The 16,426-nt window shown below is 43.1% G+C and overlaps 1 protein-coding gene across 3 annotated transcripts in view; it reads left to right on the top strand.

Moving 5' to 3' along the window:
- LOC106572896 (AMP deaminase 2) overlaps positions 1 to 8,822 on the top strand; it is a 114,137-nt gene extending 105,315 nt beyond the window's left edge. The window contains exons 17-19 of one of the 3 annotated variants that reach the window (XM_045696459.1): positions 725 to 835; positions 8,333 to 8,512; positions 8,558 to 8,762. In XM_045696459.1, the coding sequence (XP_045552415.1) occupies positions 725 to 835; positions 8,333 to 8,512; positions 8,558 to 8,719 (453 nt within the window). In that variant the 3' untranslated portion in view covers positions 8,720 to 8,762. Of the gene's footprint in view, positions 1 to 724; positions 836 to 8,332 lie in introns of all 3 variants that reach the window. The other 2 variants (XR_006759363.1, XM_014147478.2) reach the window with 2 other exon arrangements.
- Positions 8,823 to 16,426: the final 7,604 nt, after the last annotated feature.

Below are 16,426 nucleotides of genomic sequence, written 5' to 3' on the forward strand. Positions count from 1 at the left end.
AGAGGATATATACACATTTTTCTATTTTTAATTTTATTCCATCAGAAATTATTGCTTATGGGTACCTTCACAAGTGTGTAAAATATTACTGTTCTCTGGTTTTGAATTCATAGATCTTACGCTAGCTAGATATCCATTGTTTATCTGGAATGGAATCTTTGCAAATTAACATTGTTACTGTATTTGTCTCTCTGAAATGAAACCATCAAGTGATAGATTTTAAACAAATACATGTCTGTCATTGAACAACCCCATGCTATCATTAAGAGTGAAAAAAAAAAAACATTAATCTCTTCTCATCTTTAGCCAATAAATGCTCATTTACCAAAATGTCTGAAAATGGATAAAAAGCGTTTTGGAATAAAACTCTTCATGTGCTCTACACACAAAAGACAGTAAGTGTAGATGACGGTCGGTGACGTAATGACTACTTAACACAACACAATGAATGGATAAAAACCCTTGCTGTGCACACAAAAGACAAAATCCTAGATATGTGTAACATACTATAACAGTAAAGGGTGGAATCAATCCGTATCGTGAAAGAATTGCGGACGATCCGTGTCAACATTTAAAAGTGTTCACCGGGAATGCATTCTCCGCGAAAGCAGGAACATTGCCTTTACATTTCAACCGAGCTATAATGTGGATCTTCTGCGATACGGATTGAATCCAGCCCTACGTCTGTAAATGATTGTCTTGTATCGATACTGTCCCTTTCCAGGAGCCCCTGATGGAGGAGTACAGCATCGCTGCTCAGGTGTGGAAGCTCAGCTCCTGTGACATGTGTGAGCTGGCCAGGAATAGTGTTCTGATGAGCGGATTCTCCCATAAGGTACACTTACCACTGCTGTTCAGAGCAATATCTTCTCTCTACATTACCTACATTGTTATGGATGTATCCAAATAAATGTCACTAGAAAACAGCTTAAACAAATTAAAATGCAGCTACTTTGTTGTTATCCTGGGGGCACTGTTTGACGTGACTGTAAATTAGTCGTAGTTGGCTAGCTAGCAAGCAAGGGATATGAACGTTGTCAGTCTGTATGGCAATAGAATATTTAGAATGAACGGCTTGGTCAAACAAAAAGACTAAACAACTGGGTCGCGTTTCTGGCAACCGCACGCATAGAACGAACGACCAGCCAGTGTGGTGGAAAATTGTCCTTAAGTTTCCCTCAAAAAAACAAAGCACCTCCGAGTTTGTGGAATCAAGATAGACTTTATTACAAAAGCAATAGAGGCAAGCTGGTCTGCAGAGCAACTGTCTTCCTAGTCTCGGCAAACACCTTTTATACAGTTTCATCCTTACATCACAGACATAGCCATTTATTTTTTATGTAAATGATCCATACCCCTTGGCTTCCCGCCACCATTATCTCTCTGCCTTGGTTCCGTTTACGTCCATCTTAACCTGATTACACCTCCTCTTAATAGCCCAGATTTCCAACCATAGATTATATTGGTGGCATAACCATAGCAATGATGTTGTCACGAGAATGTTCAATCCCAATGATAATAACTAACAATCAATAAGCTTTGACTAATCCCCAAGGTTTGTAAGACACTGGGTTAATAATAATTAGGCAAAGACTCCGCTTATGCAAAAGGTTTGTACAGTTTATTCACGAGAACGTTCTGAAGTCCATAATACAGAGACATTCATGTTATAACTTGCTTCTTCCTTACGCACATACATACATACACACAAACAGTAGGTGGGATGTATCCCTCCCCAGAGTTCTCTCCACTGTTAATCACTACCCAGCGCTGGCCGTTCCATTCCCCCGAGATTAGAGGAACCTTGAGAAGTACTCCCTGTCCTATCATAAGTTTCGTTTCTAGCCAGGTCGAGCCAAACACAGTCTTCATTGTTCTCGGTATTCTCATAGGCACACACATACACACATACATTTCTCTTCCTCACGGGTCTCTACTAAACCTTATGGGACTTACGTTTAGTACTTTAATTATTCATTATTATTCATTATACATGCTACATAAACTACTAAACTACTAATTACTAATTAGTTACGTTTCAGGGTGGGATTCTTTAATCATTACCTTTAAACATATAATTCCCTTATCAGATACAAAAAAGAATATGGACACACACAGTATGTGGTGAATGTCTACTGGTACCCATAGGTTTGGTCAATGGCTTCCGAGCACAGGTCTAATGGCCTCCCGGGACTGGGTAATGACTTCCCTTAGCCTAATGACCCTGACACACACATACAGTAAAACCTATTAAGAAGCATAACACATATACTGAAGATACTGGAAAATCCCCTGTACCGGCTTGGGTAGTAACCCTAGATTTGTGTCAGGACTATATCTCGTGGAAGGATAAAATGGTATGAATAAATTCATTCTCCACCAAATTTCACAGTGGGTGCTAGACACTGTGGCTTGTAGGCCTCTCCAGGTCTCGCACCCAAGTGAAATTTGGTGGAGGATCGGTGATGATCTGGGGGTGCTTTAGCAAGGCTGGAATCAGGCAAATTTGTCTTTGTGAAGGACACATGAATCAAGCCACGTACAAGGTTGTCCTGGAAGAAAACTTGCTTCCTTCTGCTCTGACAATGTTCCCCAACTCTGAAGATTGGTTTTTCCACCAGGACAAAACTCCATGCAACACAGCCAGGTCAATCAAGGTGTGGATGGAGGACCACCAGATCAAGACCCTGTCATGGCCAGCCCAATCTCCAGACCTGAAACCTATTAAAAACCTCTGGGAATGTGATCAAGAGGAAGATGGATGGTCACAAGTCATCAAACAAAGCCAAGCTGCTTGAATTTTTGCACCAGGAGTGGCATAAAGTCACCCAACATCAATGTGAAAGACTGGTGGAGAGCATGCCAAGACGCATGAAAGCTGTGATTAAAAATCAGGGTTATTCCACCAAATATTGATTTCTGAACTCTTCCTGAGTTAAAACATTAGTATTGTGTTGTTTAAAAATGAATATGAATGTATTTTCTTTGCATTATCCCAGGTCTGACAACACAGCATCTTTTTTTGTTATTTTGACCAGTTGTCATTTTCTGCAAATAAATGCTCTAAATGACAACATTGTTATTTGGGAATTGGGAGAAATGTTGTCAGTAGTTAATAGAATAAAACAGAAATGTTTATTTTACCCCCCAAAAAACACACACCTATAAACAGTAAAACCAGAGAAACTGATCATTTTGGTCTCTTAATTTTATCCAGAGCTGTATATACAGTTGAAGTCGGAAGCTTACATACAGTCGTGGCCAAAAGCTTTGAGAATGTCACAAATGTTAATTTTCACCAAGCCTGCTGCCTCAGTTTCTTTAGATATTTTTGTCAGATGTTACTATGGAATACTGAAGTATAATTACAAGCATTTCATAAGTGTCAAAGGCTTTTATGGACAATTACATGAAGTTGATGCAAAGAGTCAATTTTGCAGTTGACCCTTCTTTTTCAAGACCTCTGCAATCCACCCTGGCATGCTGTCAATTAACTTCTGGGCCACATCCTGACTGATGGCAGCCCATTCTTGCATAATCAATGCTTGGAGTTTGTCCGAATTTGTGGGTTTTTGTTTGTCCACCCGCCCCTTGAGGATTGACCACAAGTTCTCAATGGGATTAAGGTCTGGGGAGTTTCCTGGCCATGGACCCAAATTATTGATGTTTTGTTCCCCGAGCCACTTAGTTATCACTTTTGCCTTATGGCAAGGTGCTCCATCATGCTGGAAAAGGCATTGTTCGTCACCAAACTGTTCCTGGATGGTTGAGAGAAGTTGCTCTCGGAGGATGTGTTGGTACCATTCTTTATTCATGGCTGTGTTCTTAGGCAAAATTGTGAGGGAGCCCACTCCTTTGGCTGAGAAGCAACTCCACACATGAATGGTCTCAGGATGCTTTACTGTTGGCATGACACAGGACTGATGGTAGCGCTCACCTTGTCTTCTCCGGACCATCTTTTTTCCGGATGCCACAAACAATCGGAAAGGGGATTCATCAGAGAAAATGACTTTACCCCAGTCCTCAGCAGTCCAATCCCTGTACCTTTTGCAGAATATCAGTCTGTCCCTGATGTTTTTCCAGGAGAGAAGTGGCTTCTTTGCTGCCCTTCTTGACACCAGGCCATCCTCCAAAAGTCTTTGCCTCATTGTGCGTGCAGATGCACACACCTGCCTGCTGCCATTCCTGAGCAAGCTCTGTACTGGTGGTGCCCCGATCCCGCAGTTAAATCAACTTTAGGAGACGGTCCTGGTGCTTGCTGGGTGTCCTGAAGCCTTCTTCACAACAATTGAACTGCTCTCCTTGAAGTTCTTGATGATGATAAATGATTGATTTAGGTGCAATCTTACTGGCAGCAATATCCTTGCCTGTGAAGCCCTTTTTTGTGCAAAGCAATGATGACGGTACATGTTTCCTTGCAGGTAACCATGGTTGACAGAGGAAGAACAATCATTCCATGCACCACCCTGTAACGCCTGTCATAATGATCGGACCAACGCGCAGCATGGTTGTAGTTCCACATCTTTTTATTTATAGTGAAACGTTGCAATACACCAAATACTAGAAATACAAAAACAACAAAACGTGACGCAGAGAGGAAAACACACTACTCAAAATTAACAACCCACAAACCCAAAAGGAAAAACCCAAGGGGAGGGTAGGGAGGGTGACAAAAGTCTATGGTGGCTCTGGTGCTAAACCCAGAACCTTCCTATCCCTCTGATCCTCCAGCAACGGAGGTGGCTCCGGCTCCGGGCGTAACCCCCGTTCCGCCCGCAGAGGCGTCATCAAAGGTTCCGTACTAGTGACCGTTGCTGCTGGCTCCATGCCATGGATCATCTCTACAGGTTCCACGCCAAGGATCATCACTGGAGGCTTCTTACCATGGATTATCTCTACAGGTGCCGGGCCATGGATTATTCCTACAGGCTTCGTGCCATGGTTTATCGCTACAGGCTCTGGACCATTTATAATCCCTCCAGGCTTTTTGCCAAGGATTATTTCTTCAGGTTCCGGGCTATGGATTACCTCTTCAGGCTTTGTGCCATGGCATATCCCTACAGGCTCCGGGCCATGGATCATCACTAGAGGCTAAGTGCCATGGATCATCTCTACAGGTGTCGGACCATCGATTATCACTGGAGGCTTTGTACGTGGAGCAGGAACCGGTCTCACCGGACTGGGGAGACGCACTGAGAACCGAGTGCTCAAAGCAGGCACCGGCCTTACTGGGTTATGGATGCACACTGGAGGGAGAGTGCGAGGAGCAGGTACAGGACGTACTGGATGATGGAGGCGCACTGGAGGGAGAGCGTGAGGAGCAGGCACAGGACGTACTGTGCTATGGAGGCGCACTGGAGAGAGAGTGCGAGAAGCAGGCACATGCTCACCACAATAAGCATGGGGAGTTGACTCAGGTCTCACCCCTGGCCCAGCCAAACTACCCGTGTGCCCCCCCAAAATTTATTTTGGGGGGGCTCCCTCTCGTAATTCCCCGGTAGGCTCCGATATCGCTCGATTACCTGGCCCCAAGTCCAGTTTCTCCTCTCCGTCCACTCCTTATGAAACCAGGTGTCCATTTCTGCCTGGGCACGCCGCTTGATCCAATCATGGTGGGTAGTTCTGTAACGCCTGTCAGAATGATCGGACCAACGCGCAGCATGGTTGTAGTTCCACATCTTTTTATTTATAGTGAAACGTTGCAATACACCAAATACTAGAAATACAAAAACAACAAAACGTGACGCAGAGAGGAAAACACACTACTCAAAATTAACAACCCACAAACCCAAAAGGAAAAACCCCCTACTTAAATATGATCTCAAATCTTCTGCTCCTCCTTGCACAAAGGCGGAGGTAGCGGTCCTGCTGCTGGGTTGTTGCCCTCCTACGGCCTCCTCCACATCTCCTGATGTACTGGCCTGTCTCCTGGTAGCGCCTCCATGCTCTGGACACTACGCTGACAGACACAGCAAACCTTCTTGCCACAGCTCGCATTGATGTGCCATCCTGGATGAGCTGCACTACCTGAGCCACTTGTGTGGGTTGTAGACTCTGTCTCATGCTACCACTAGAGTGAAAGCACCGCCAGCATTCAAAAGTGACCAAAACATCAGCCAGGAAGCATAGGAACTGAGAAGTGGTGTGTGGTTACCACCTGCAGAACCACTCCTTTATTGGGGGTGTCTTGCTAATTGCCTATAATTTCCATCTGTTATCTATTCCATTTGCACAACAGCATGTGAAATTTATTGTAAATCAGTGTTGCTTCCTAAGTGGACAGTTTGATTTCACAGAAGTGTGATTGACTTGGAGTTACATTGTGTTGTTTAAGTGTCCCCTTTATTTTTTTGAGCAGTATATATTATTTTTAAGGAACTCATTCTGGCTTTCAACATATTCTTGAAAGTTGTAATAAACTCAGCAAAAAAAGAAATGTCCTCTCACTGTCAACTGCGTTTATTTTCAGCAAACTTAACATGTGTAAATATTTGTATGAACATGACAAGATTCAACAACTGAGACATAAACTGAACAAGTTCCACAGACATGTGACTAACAGAAATGGAATAATGTGTACCTGAACAAAGGGGGGATCAAAATCAAAAGTAACAGTCAGTATCTGGTGTGGCCACCAGCTGCATTAAGTACTGCAGTGCATCTCCTCCTCATGGACTGCACCAGATTTGCCAGTTCTTGCTGTGAGATGTTACCCCACTCTTCCACCAAGGCACCTGCAATTTCCCGGACATTTCTGAGGAGAATGGCCCTAGTCCTCACCCTCCGATCCAACAGGTCCCAGACGTGCTCAATGGGATTGCGATCCGGGCTCCTCGCTGGCCATGGCAGAACACTGACATTCCTGTCTTGCAGGAAATCATGTGCAGAAAGAGCAGTATGGCTGGTGGCATTGAGCCTGAATGATGAGCAGGATGAGCCTGCAGGAAGGGTACCACATGAGGGAGGAGGATGTCTTCCCTGTAACGCACAGCATTGAGATTGCCTGCAATGACAACAAGCTCAGTCCGATGATGCTGTGACACACCGCCCCAGACCATGACGGACCCTCCACCTCCAAATCGATCCCGCTCCAGAGTACAGGCCTCGGTGTAACACTCACTCCTTCAACGATAAATGCGAATCCGACCATCACCCCTGGTGAGACAAAACCGCGACTCGTCAGTGAAGAGCACTTTTTGCCAGTCCTGTCTGTTCCAGCGAAGGTGGGTTTGTGCCCATAGGCGACGTTGTTGGCGGTGATGTCTGGTGAGGACCTGCCTTACAACAGGCCTACAAGCCCTCAGTCCAGCCTCTCTCAGCTTATTGTGTATAGTCTGAGAACTGATGGAGGGATTGTGTGTTCCTGGTGTAGCTCGGGCAGTTGTTGTTGCCATCCTGTACCTGTCCCACAGGTGTGATGTTCGGATGTACCGATCCTGTGCAGGTGTTGTTACACGTTGTCTGCCACTGCGAGGACGATCAGCTGTCCGTCCTGTCTCCCTGTAGCGCTGTCTCACAGTACGGACATTGCAATTTATTGCCCTGGCCACATCTGCAGTCCTCATGCCTCCTTGCAGCATGACTAAGGCACATTCACGCAGATGAGCAGGGAGCCTGGACATCTTTCTTTGGTGTTTTTCAGAGTCAGTAGAAAGGCCTCTTTAGTGTCCTGAGTTTTCATAACTGTGACCTTAATTGCCTACCGTCTGTAAGCTGTCAGTGTCTTAACAACCCTTCCACAGGTGCATGTTCATTAATTGGTTATGGTTCATTGAACAAGCATAGGAAACAGTGTTTAAACCCTTTACAATGAAGATCTGTCAAGTTATTTTGATTTTTATGAATTATCTTTGAAAGACAGGGTCCTGAAAAAGGGACGTTTCTTTTTTTGCTGAGTTTAGTAGAATAGGAAGGTGCAACTTTTAATTGGATAGTGCATCAGCAGTTTTCCTCTTGTCAAGTTAGTCATTACATACCTTAGAGATATTTATAACTTGCCAGAAATGTCCAGATCAACTAGCCCATGTCAGTTCATGTTTTTTTTAGCTAGTTTTTTTAGCCCTTAGATTTTGTTGTAATGTTTGAGTCACTCAGATATCATCACATGAATACACATTAGACAAAATTTATAGACGTGGCGCTTGCAGGGGGGGGAGGGGGGCACGGGATGTTCCCCAATGCTGCAAGAGGGGCCTGAGTGAAAAAGTTTACTCAATTATTTCTTCTTCATGTACCTAGGCCTTTTCCCCAAAAACGTTTTACTCTTCATTTCTCATGTTAATGTCTCCAGAGGAGTTCCATTTCATCATGCCCCTCCCCTTTCTCTCCCCAGGTGAAGAGTTACTGGCTGGGCCCTCACTACATCAAGGAGGGCCAGGAGGGCAACGACATCCGACGCACCAACGTCCCCGACATCCGTGTGGAGTACCGCTATGAGACCATGTGTGAAGAGCTTAACCTCATCACCCAGGCCATCCACACAGAGGAGCTGGCCATCCACACAGAGGAGCTGGCCATCCACACAGAGGAGCTGGCCATCCACACAGAGGAGCTGGAGGCCATCCACACAGAGGAGCTGGCCATCCACACAGAGGAGCTGGAGGCCATCCACACAGAGGAGCTGGAGGCCATCCACACAGAGGAGCTGGAGGCCATCCACACAGAGGAGCTGGAGGCCATCCACACAGAGGAGGAGAGGCTGTGTAGGGGGACTGTTTAAGGGGAGAGAGGAGGAGGGGAGGCTGTGCATGGAACCTGTGTAGGGGGAGAGAGGAGGAGGGGGGGCTGTGTATGGGGCCTGTGTAGGGGGAGAGAGGAGGAGGGGGAGGCTGTGTATGGGGCCTGTGTAGGGGGAGAGAGTAGGAAGGAGGAGGAGTAATAGGGAGGAGGAGTAACAGGGAGGAGGGCAATCTTCGTATGGGGCCTGTGTAGGAAGAGGAGGGACGAGGAGCAGGGAGGAGGGGGGAAGAGGAGGAAAGAGGAGGAGGGAGGAGGAGCATGGAAGAGGAGCAGGGAGGAGAAGGGAGGAGGAGCAGGGAAGAGGATGAGGGAGGAAGAGCATGGAAGAGGAGGGAGGAGGAGCAGGGAGAAGGAGGGAGGAGGAGCAGGGAAGAGAAGGGAGGAGGAGCAGGGAGGAGGAGGAGCAGGGAAGAGGAGGGAGGAGGAGGAGGAGGAGGGAGGAGGAGGGAAGAGAAGGGAGGAAGAGCAGGGAAGAGAAGGGAGGAGGAGGGGAGGAAGTGGAGGGAGGAGGAGGAGCAGGGAAGAGGAGGCAGGAGCAGGGAGGAGGGAGGAGCAGGGAAGAGGAGGGAGCAGGAGCAGGGAGGAGGAGGGAAGAGGAGCAGGGAGGGAGGAAGTGGAGGGAGTAAGTGGAGGGAGGCGGAAAAGACTAGAGCTGTGCCACACTAGAATAGCAGAATACATCCCCAGAACATTGTTTCATACTAAGTGGTATGTGAGTGTGGATATTGGAAGAGACCCTATCATTCACTTCATATCTCTTTATATCTCTTCTTATCAAACCCATTGCCAGGACAGAGTAGGGAATATATGTACTTTTTTTAAGGAAAATCTTTGCACAGACTTTACTGGCAGATATGGTTTGATAGAAAGAACTGTGTGTGAGAGGCCTGGACAATGCAGTATGAGAGAATTAATCTATTCCTGTCGGTCAAAATCATTTGTACATTTTAACTGTGTAAATGTTACTGTAATATCATTTCTGAATGTATTTATTTGCAAGTGAATAGGCTAACATGTTATTTTTAAGAAAAAAAAATTCTGCCAGTATAAAAAAACACTATATTCTCACTCCTGGTTCTTGTGTTAACCAACCCATATTTCCTGGTCCTTGTGTTAACCAACCCGTATCTCCTGGTTCTTGTGTTAACCAACCCGTATCTCCTGGTTCTTGTGTTAACCAACCCGTATCTCCTGGTCGTTGTGCTAACCAACCCATATCTCCTGGTCGTTGTGTTATCCGACCCGTATCTCCTGGTCGTTGTGTTATCCGACCCGTATCTCCTGGTTCCTTGTGTTATCCGACCCATGTATTTCTGGAAATATTTCTTAAGCCTTTATGGTTTTATACTAACCTGGAGAATTCCAGTCTGTGCTAACATTCCACTCCTTACCACACCAAACAACATTTTTGGCAATGACGAGTACAAGGAGTGGAATGTTGGCACAAAACAGGTTCTTGATTTCAGGCTAGTTTTATACCTGGGCGGCATTAAGACACTTTGAGCTGTTGCTACGGTAACTTATCTTTTGGCTCAGATTCATCAGACTCAACCTGACAATGGACTTTCATAATAGTGACTATCATATCTTATATCATATCGTTGCATATTACACCACTCTGTGAACATTATATCTGAACTGGGGTCAGTGTCCTGCAAACAAAACAAATAAAGGTCCATGTTCGCATCATCTACTTTAGATGGAGATACTGCATCACGTTCTGTTTTACAATCAATAATAACGGATAGATTTGTCTGTATTTCCATAAAACTCAAATGTAAGGTGAACGCACTCAACTTGTGCCAAAACGCTATAATAGCTTTGTATTACCGGTAGTGACATATTGTAGCGTCATAATGGTCTCTTTTCAGACTTGTGTATGCCTGTGGTAAACGAACTGTATGACTGTTGTGTTCATTTATTTTCCCAACCTTCTGACTTGGTTCACTATGTCCTGTTGAAGAGAACTGTTTATTTATATTTCAGTGTTTGTTTATCTGTGAAATAAATGTCTCTGAGACGTAGGAATTCATTGCAGTTGTTGAAGTGTGTGTGATTCATTTAGCAATTTCTAAGGCCGGGATTCAATCTGATCGCGGGTTTGTCGACAATGCAGCTTTTAATGTTTATGTTCTGCAAACGTCTGCTCAATCAGTTTGAATCCCAGTCAAAGTTTATAAGTCTGTGGAAAATATTTATTTGTTCTGTTAAAGGTCCATTAAAGTCATTTTTGTTTCAACATCAAATCATTTCTGGGTAACAATTAAGTACCTTACTGGGATTGTTTTCAATTAAAATGGTAAAAAGAAATATCCAAAAATTGCTTTTTAGCTAAAGTTTCTGAAGCAAGAATTTTTCTAGGACTTTTCTGGGAGTTGTTTGAGTGGGAAGGGGAAACTTTTGGTTTGGAACTCTCTTATTGGTCTATTAACTAACTGACCGCATGGTGATGTCACCAGTCAGGCTAAAACTCCATCCAACTACTACAGGCTGAAGTTTCAGGTGTTTTTTTCAAACAGCTCTTATCAAATTTTCACAATATTCTCCAACCTCATAGTGTGGAAATATTTATATAAAACACAGGAAAATCACATTTTTGACTGTACTGGGCCTTTCTGTCACTCATAGGTCATTGTTGGGTCATCATTTTCACACAGAATGGCGCTCAGATACTATGTAAGCCTAGTCTAGCTGTCACAGAGTTCAACAGGTATTTATGACAGATAAGGTGTGTGCCCAGACAAGGGCAAGGCACAAGAAAGAGAGAAAATGTTAATCCCAAAGTCTGCAGACAGTTCAATGGGTTTAGTCATTTTAGATAGGGAGAAGAGAGAGAACTAGATGGAGAGAAAGAGAGTTATGTTAATGACATCTAGTAATTAAACAAGAAACAACAACAACAAGGTTTTGTTTGAACTTTCAAACACCATGTAAATTGTTCAGGACAGTTTTAGGGAAATCCATCCAAACTTTTCCATGTGAATTTAGTTAAAAAGAGAAAGCCCTCTAACCTCTTAACCAGAAAGTGGATGAAAAATGACTGGCTTGTGTTGAGCAGACACAGAGCTTATTGTCTAGACCATTCCAGTCTTGTGGGCCGACTAAGGAGTATTGGTGTCTCTGAGGAGTCTTTGACCTGGTTTGTTAACTACCTCTCTCAAAGAGTGCAGTGTATAAAGTCAGAACATCTGCTGTCTCAGCCACCGCCTGTCACCAAGGGTGTACCCCAAGGTTTGATCCTAGGCCCCAAGCTCTTTTCAATTTACAACATAGCTCAGGCAGTAGGAAGCTCTCTCATCCATTTATATGCAGATGATACAGTATTATACTCAACTGGCCCCTCCCCAGATTTTGTGTTAAACGTTCTACAAAAAGCTATCTTAGTGTTCAACAAGCTTTCTCTACCCTTAACCTTGTTCTGAACACCTCCAAAACAAAGGTCATGTGGTTTGGTAAGAAGAATGCCCCTCTCCCTACAGGTGTGATTTCTACCTCTGACGGTTTAGAGCTTGAGGTAGTCACCTCATACAAGTACTTGGGAGTATGGCTAGACGGTACACAGACCTTCTCTCAGCACATATAAAAACTGCAGGCTAAAGGTATATCTAGACTTGGTTTCCTCTATTGTAATCGCTCCTCTTTCACCCCAGCTGCCAAACTAACCCTGATTCAGATGACCATCCTACCCATGCTAGATTATGGAGACGTAATTTATAGATCGGCAGGTAAGCGTGCTCTCGAGCGGCTAGATGTTCTTTACCATTCGGCCATAAGATTTTCTACCAATGCTCCTTATAGGACACATCACTGCACTCTTTCCTCTTCTGTAAACTGGTCATCTCTGTAGACCCGTCACAAGACCCACAAGTTGTTGCTTATTTATAAAACCCTCTTATGCCTCACTCCCCCCTACCTGAGATATCTACTGCAGCCCTCATCCTCCACATACATACGTAAGGCGATCGTTCTTCTGTATATTATGAGTACAGCGACTGCACGTCCGGGGTGAAAAAGTTAAATGAAAAAAGTCAAGCGAGGGAATTTTTTAAAATATAAAACGGTAATTAAAAACCATAAAGCTAGCAGGTAGCAAAGTAAGGTTAGCAACAAACCGCACAGCAGCACGTAAACAAGTCTACAAAATACAGACCTCTCCAGTGCCCAGCATATATAAAAGAATGTCACAACTGTGGCATGAATAACCAAATGCAGGCAGCGAAGACAACAAAATACAGTACACTGTACAGTGAGGGGGCTTTGGGTGACCTCTTTGTGGGAACAATCATGCTTGCAGGACCAGACGAGGACTGGACTGCTACCTACAAGACTAATGGAACTGACATTGTGTTCAAACTTGACACTTGAGCACAGGTCAACATCATTCCAGAGACTGAATTGTTACGGTTACAGGTAAAACCAGTGGTGAACACAAAACAAAGGATAAGACTGAAAGCTTACAGTGCTGAAGCAATTGCCACTTCAGGGACATGAACATTGGTGCTGGAGGAAGATGATGAATCTCACAAGGTTCTGTTTGTGATAGTAAAGGGAGAAAAAAAAACAGCCATCGTTGTGTTAAAGTACATTCATCTCTAGGAGACAGAACGCGTCTTCTTCCTGAGTGGTATGATGGCTGTGTGGTCCTATGGTGTTTATATGTGCGTACTATTGTTTGTACAGATGAACATGGTACCTTCAGGCATTTGGAAATTGCTCCCAAGGATGAACCAGACTTGTGGAGGTCTACAATTTTTTTTCTGAGGTCTTGCCTGATTTCTTTTCATTTTCCCATGATGTCAAGCAAAGAGGCACTGAGTTTGAAGGTAGGCCTTGAAATACATCCACAGGTACAATTCCAATTGACTCAAATGATGTCAATTAGCCTATCAGAAGCTTCTAAAGCCATGACATCATTTTCTGGAATTTTCCAAGCTGTTTAAAGGCACAGTCAACTTAGTGAATGTAAACTTCTGACCCACTGGAATTGTGATACAGTGAATTCTAAGTGAAATAATCTGTCTGTAAACAATTGTTGGAAAAGAAAATGTCATGCATAAAGTAGATGTCCTAACCGACTTTCCAAAACAATAGTTTGTTAACAATACATTTGTGGAGTGGTTTAAAAACAAGTTTAAATAACTCCAAACTACGTGTATGTAAACCTCCAACTTCAACTATATATTTTTTTTAATTCACATTTTCAAACAGTCCATTTATATTTTCCAACAGGTCTATACATTTGGGTGAGTTTTTTTTCTCACCTGAGTTGCCTCGTTTCACTGCCACAAATACAATGAAACCATCTAGGTGTTCAGCGAAAAAACAACAGGTAGCCTAGTCAAATAATTAACATCCAATCACATTAACCATTACTCTCTCGCGGAAATTCCACTAACGGTCTGTATATAGCCAAACGTAGCTGCTGCTCATTCCATTTGCTCAAAAATGTATAAATGGTTAAAAAAAAGTAAGGCCCGCGTTCATAGAGAAACATATCAGCTCTACTGGTAGTACTGCTACTACCAGCAGTACGACACCTGCACCTGTCGGCGACACAAGTTGTTCTGCTTCCACGAGCTCATCCAATGCTAGCATCAGTAAGGGAGAAACTCCCCAAATACAAGTGTGCCAAGCTTGTAGCGTCATACCCAAGAAAACTCAAGGCTGTAATCGCTGCCAAATGTGCTTCAACAAAGTAAAGCGTCAGAATACTTATGTAAGTGTGATATCTCATTTTTAAATTTTATCTAAAAACCTGTTTTCACTATGTGATTATGGGGTATTGTGTGTAGATTGATGACGGGGAAAAAACGATTTAATCCATTTTAGAATAAGTCTGAAATGTAACAAAACATGTAAAAAGTCAAGGGGTCTGAATACTTTCCAAATGCACTGTATATGCAAATTAATTAGTCATATTACATTTTTGGAAAGCCTGAATTGTCATTAAAATATAGGGAACACCAGTGACATAAAGATAACACAAGCCTTTATTTATTTATTTGTTCAATGTAGTAAAAATATAAAAATACATTAAACTGTCATTTATGTTGATTTACATTGTTAAGGGGTATTATCTGACTACGTTTTGATTTTAGAAAAATTATCTGCTAGCAAATTCATTTTAGATTTTTTTTTTTTTTACTGTTACAACATTGGACATTTTTGTCACCATTAATAGACATTAGAAATGTAACTGCAGCGGGTAGTGCCGTGTCTCTGACTTATCATTAAATGTGAAGACTGTTATTTTATCAAATCAATTCTCTGTAATTATTATTACGTGATTAAATTAATCATGTAAATTGAATTAACTAGGAAGTCGGGGCACCACGGAAAATGTTGGTTTACAGGGTCATAATTTTCTGAATATAACTGATATTTTAATATCTGATCATTTAGTCTTCTATTAATGAGTTCTTATTATTACCTTCCGTCAGTTTCATCTGAACGACGTCAAATTCTTGGTTATCTGAATGAACCCAGCCTCTACTATGAATCATCCATACACCAATTGCCTCAATTATTTATTTACTAACTAATTAAACAATTACAGAATATACAATACATAATAACATTATACAGTAAATACCATCCCTAGTGGACTAAACAAAAACAGCTTGGTTATAACACCATAGATTCAGAGAGAAGAGAAAGGGGTTTTGGAAGGAAGACTAAGGACCATAGGTCTCTATTGGACCTGGGAAGCTATTCTCACATAAATACATATGCCACTAACGATCGCTCATTCAGAAAAGTAATGCATTGTATTTACGTGAAGCTGGCTTCGATAGTTGAGCTGGTGATGTGAGGCTCTGGAGCGCCCAGTCAATGTCGCCGTTGTCCTTTGTAGATTCTTCTGGGTTGTCATGTGACAGGTTCACATGGTCCGAAAGGTTAATCTCACTCTGGAGATTCGTCCACGTTGGTCAGTGTTCTCGTACTAGATTTGCGCATATGTTCAGCTGCAGTCTGATATACGCTAGTTTAGTATGCACTTCTTCTTTAGGTGATCAATAGTTCAGAGTTCATACCATTTCACGTGTGGAGCAAGCTCTCGTTTCCTGGACTGTATAGTTGAAATTAGCACTTTTCAACGTGGAGGACAAGTTCTCCCATTATTTGGAACTGAGGTGACTTTTCGTCACAGGGCTTTTATAGAAAGGTAGAAAAGGGGTTGGTTCATCATTTCCAACCAATGTTTATTCACTTGGGCGTGGCCGCTGAGTGAGCACCAGTTTACTTATGAAAACAATTCTCTCATTTAGAAGACTAAATATCACATTACATCATTTCGCAAATAGTTTCATTTTTACTCATTCATTTTATACAATAATTAGATGCAAGCCTCATAACTGAGGAACCTGTATAAACAGAGTTAGGGTAATGTTGCTGTATTGTTTTTCATGAGGTCCCAAACTTGAAACAAAATGGACCTGGCTTCTCTACCGACCGTTTCCACATTCTCCAGAATAGGAATATTGTTCAATTCTCAAATTCTGGGATGTAGTAGAATTTGGCGGGAGAGTTCCTTTGTTCTACTGTGAGCCTCTCTCTCCCATATTGCATGGTCAGGGAGACAAGCATCTCTGCAAGGAATTTACGATGTGGTTGTAAAGTCGTAAAATTGCCCCCCCTCCCCTCCTAACAGGAGAGAGAGGGGGGTTGTTCACATCTCTGCTAGCCA

This window comes from Salmo salar, chromosome ssa15 (genome assembly GCF_905237065.1).
Source record: "Salmo salar chromosome ssa15, Ssal_v3.1, whole genome shotgun sequence".
Lineage (NCBI taxonomy): Eukaryota > Metazoa > Chordata > Actinopteri > Salmoniformes > Salmonidae > Salmo > Salmo salar.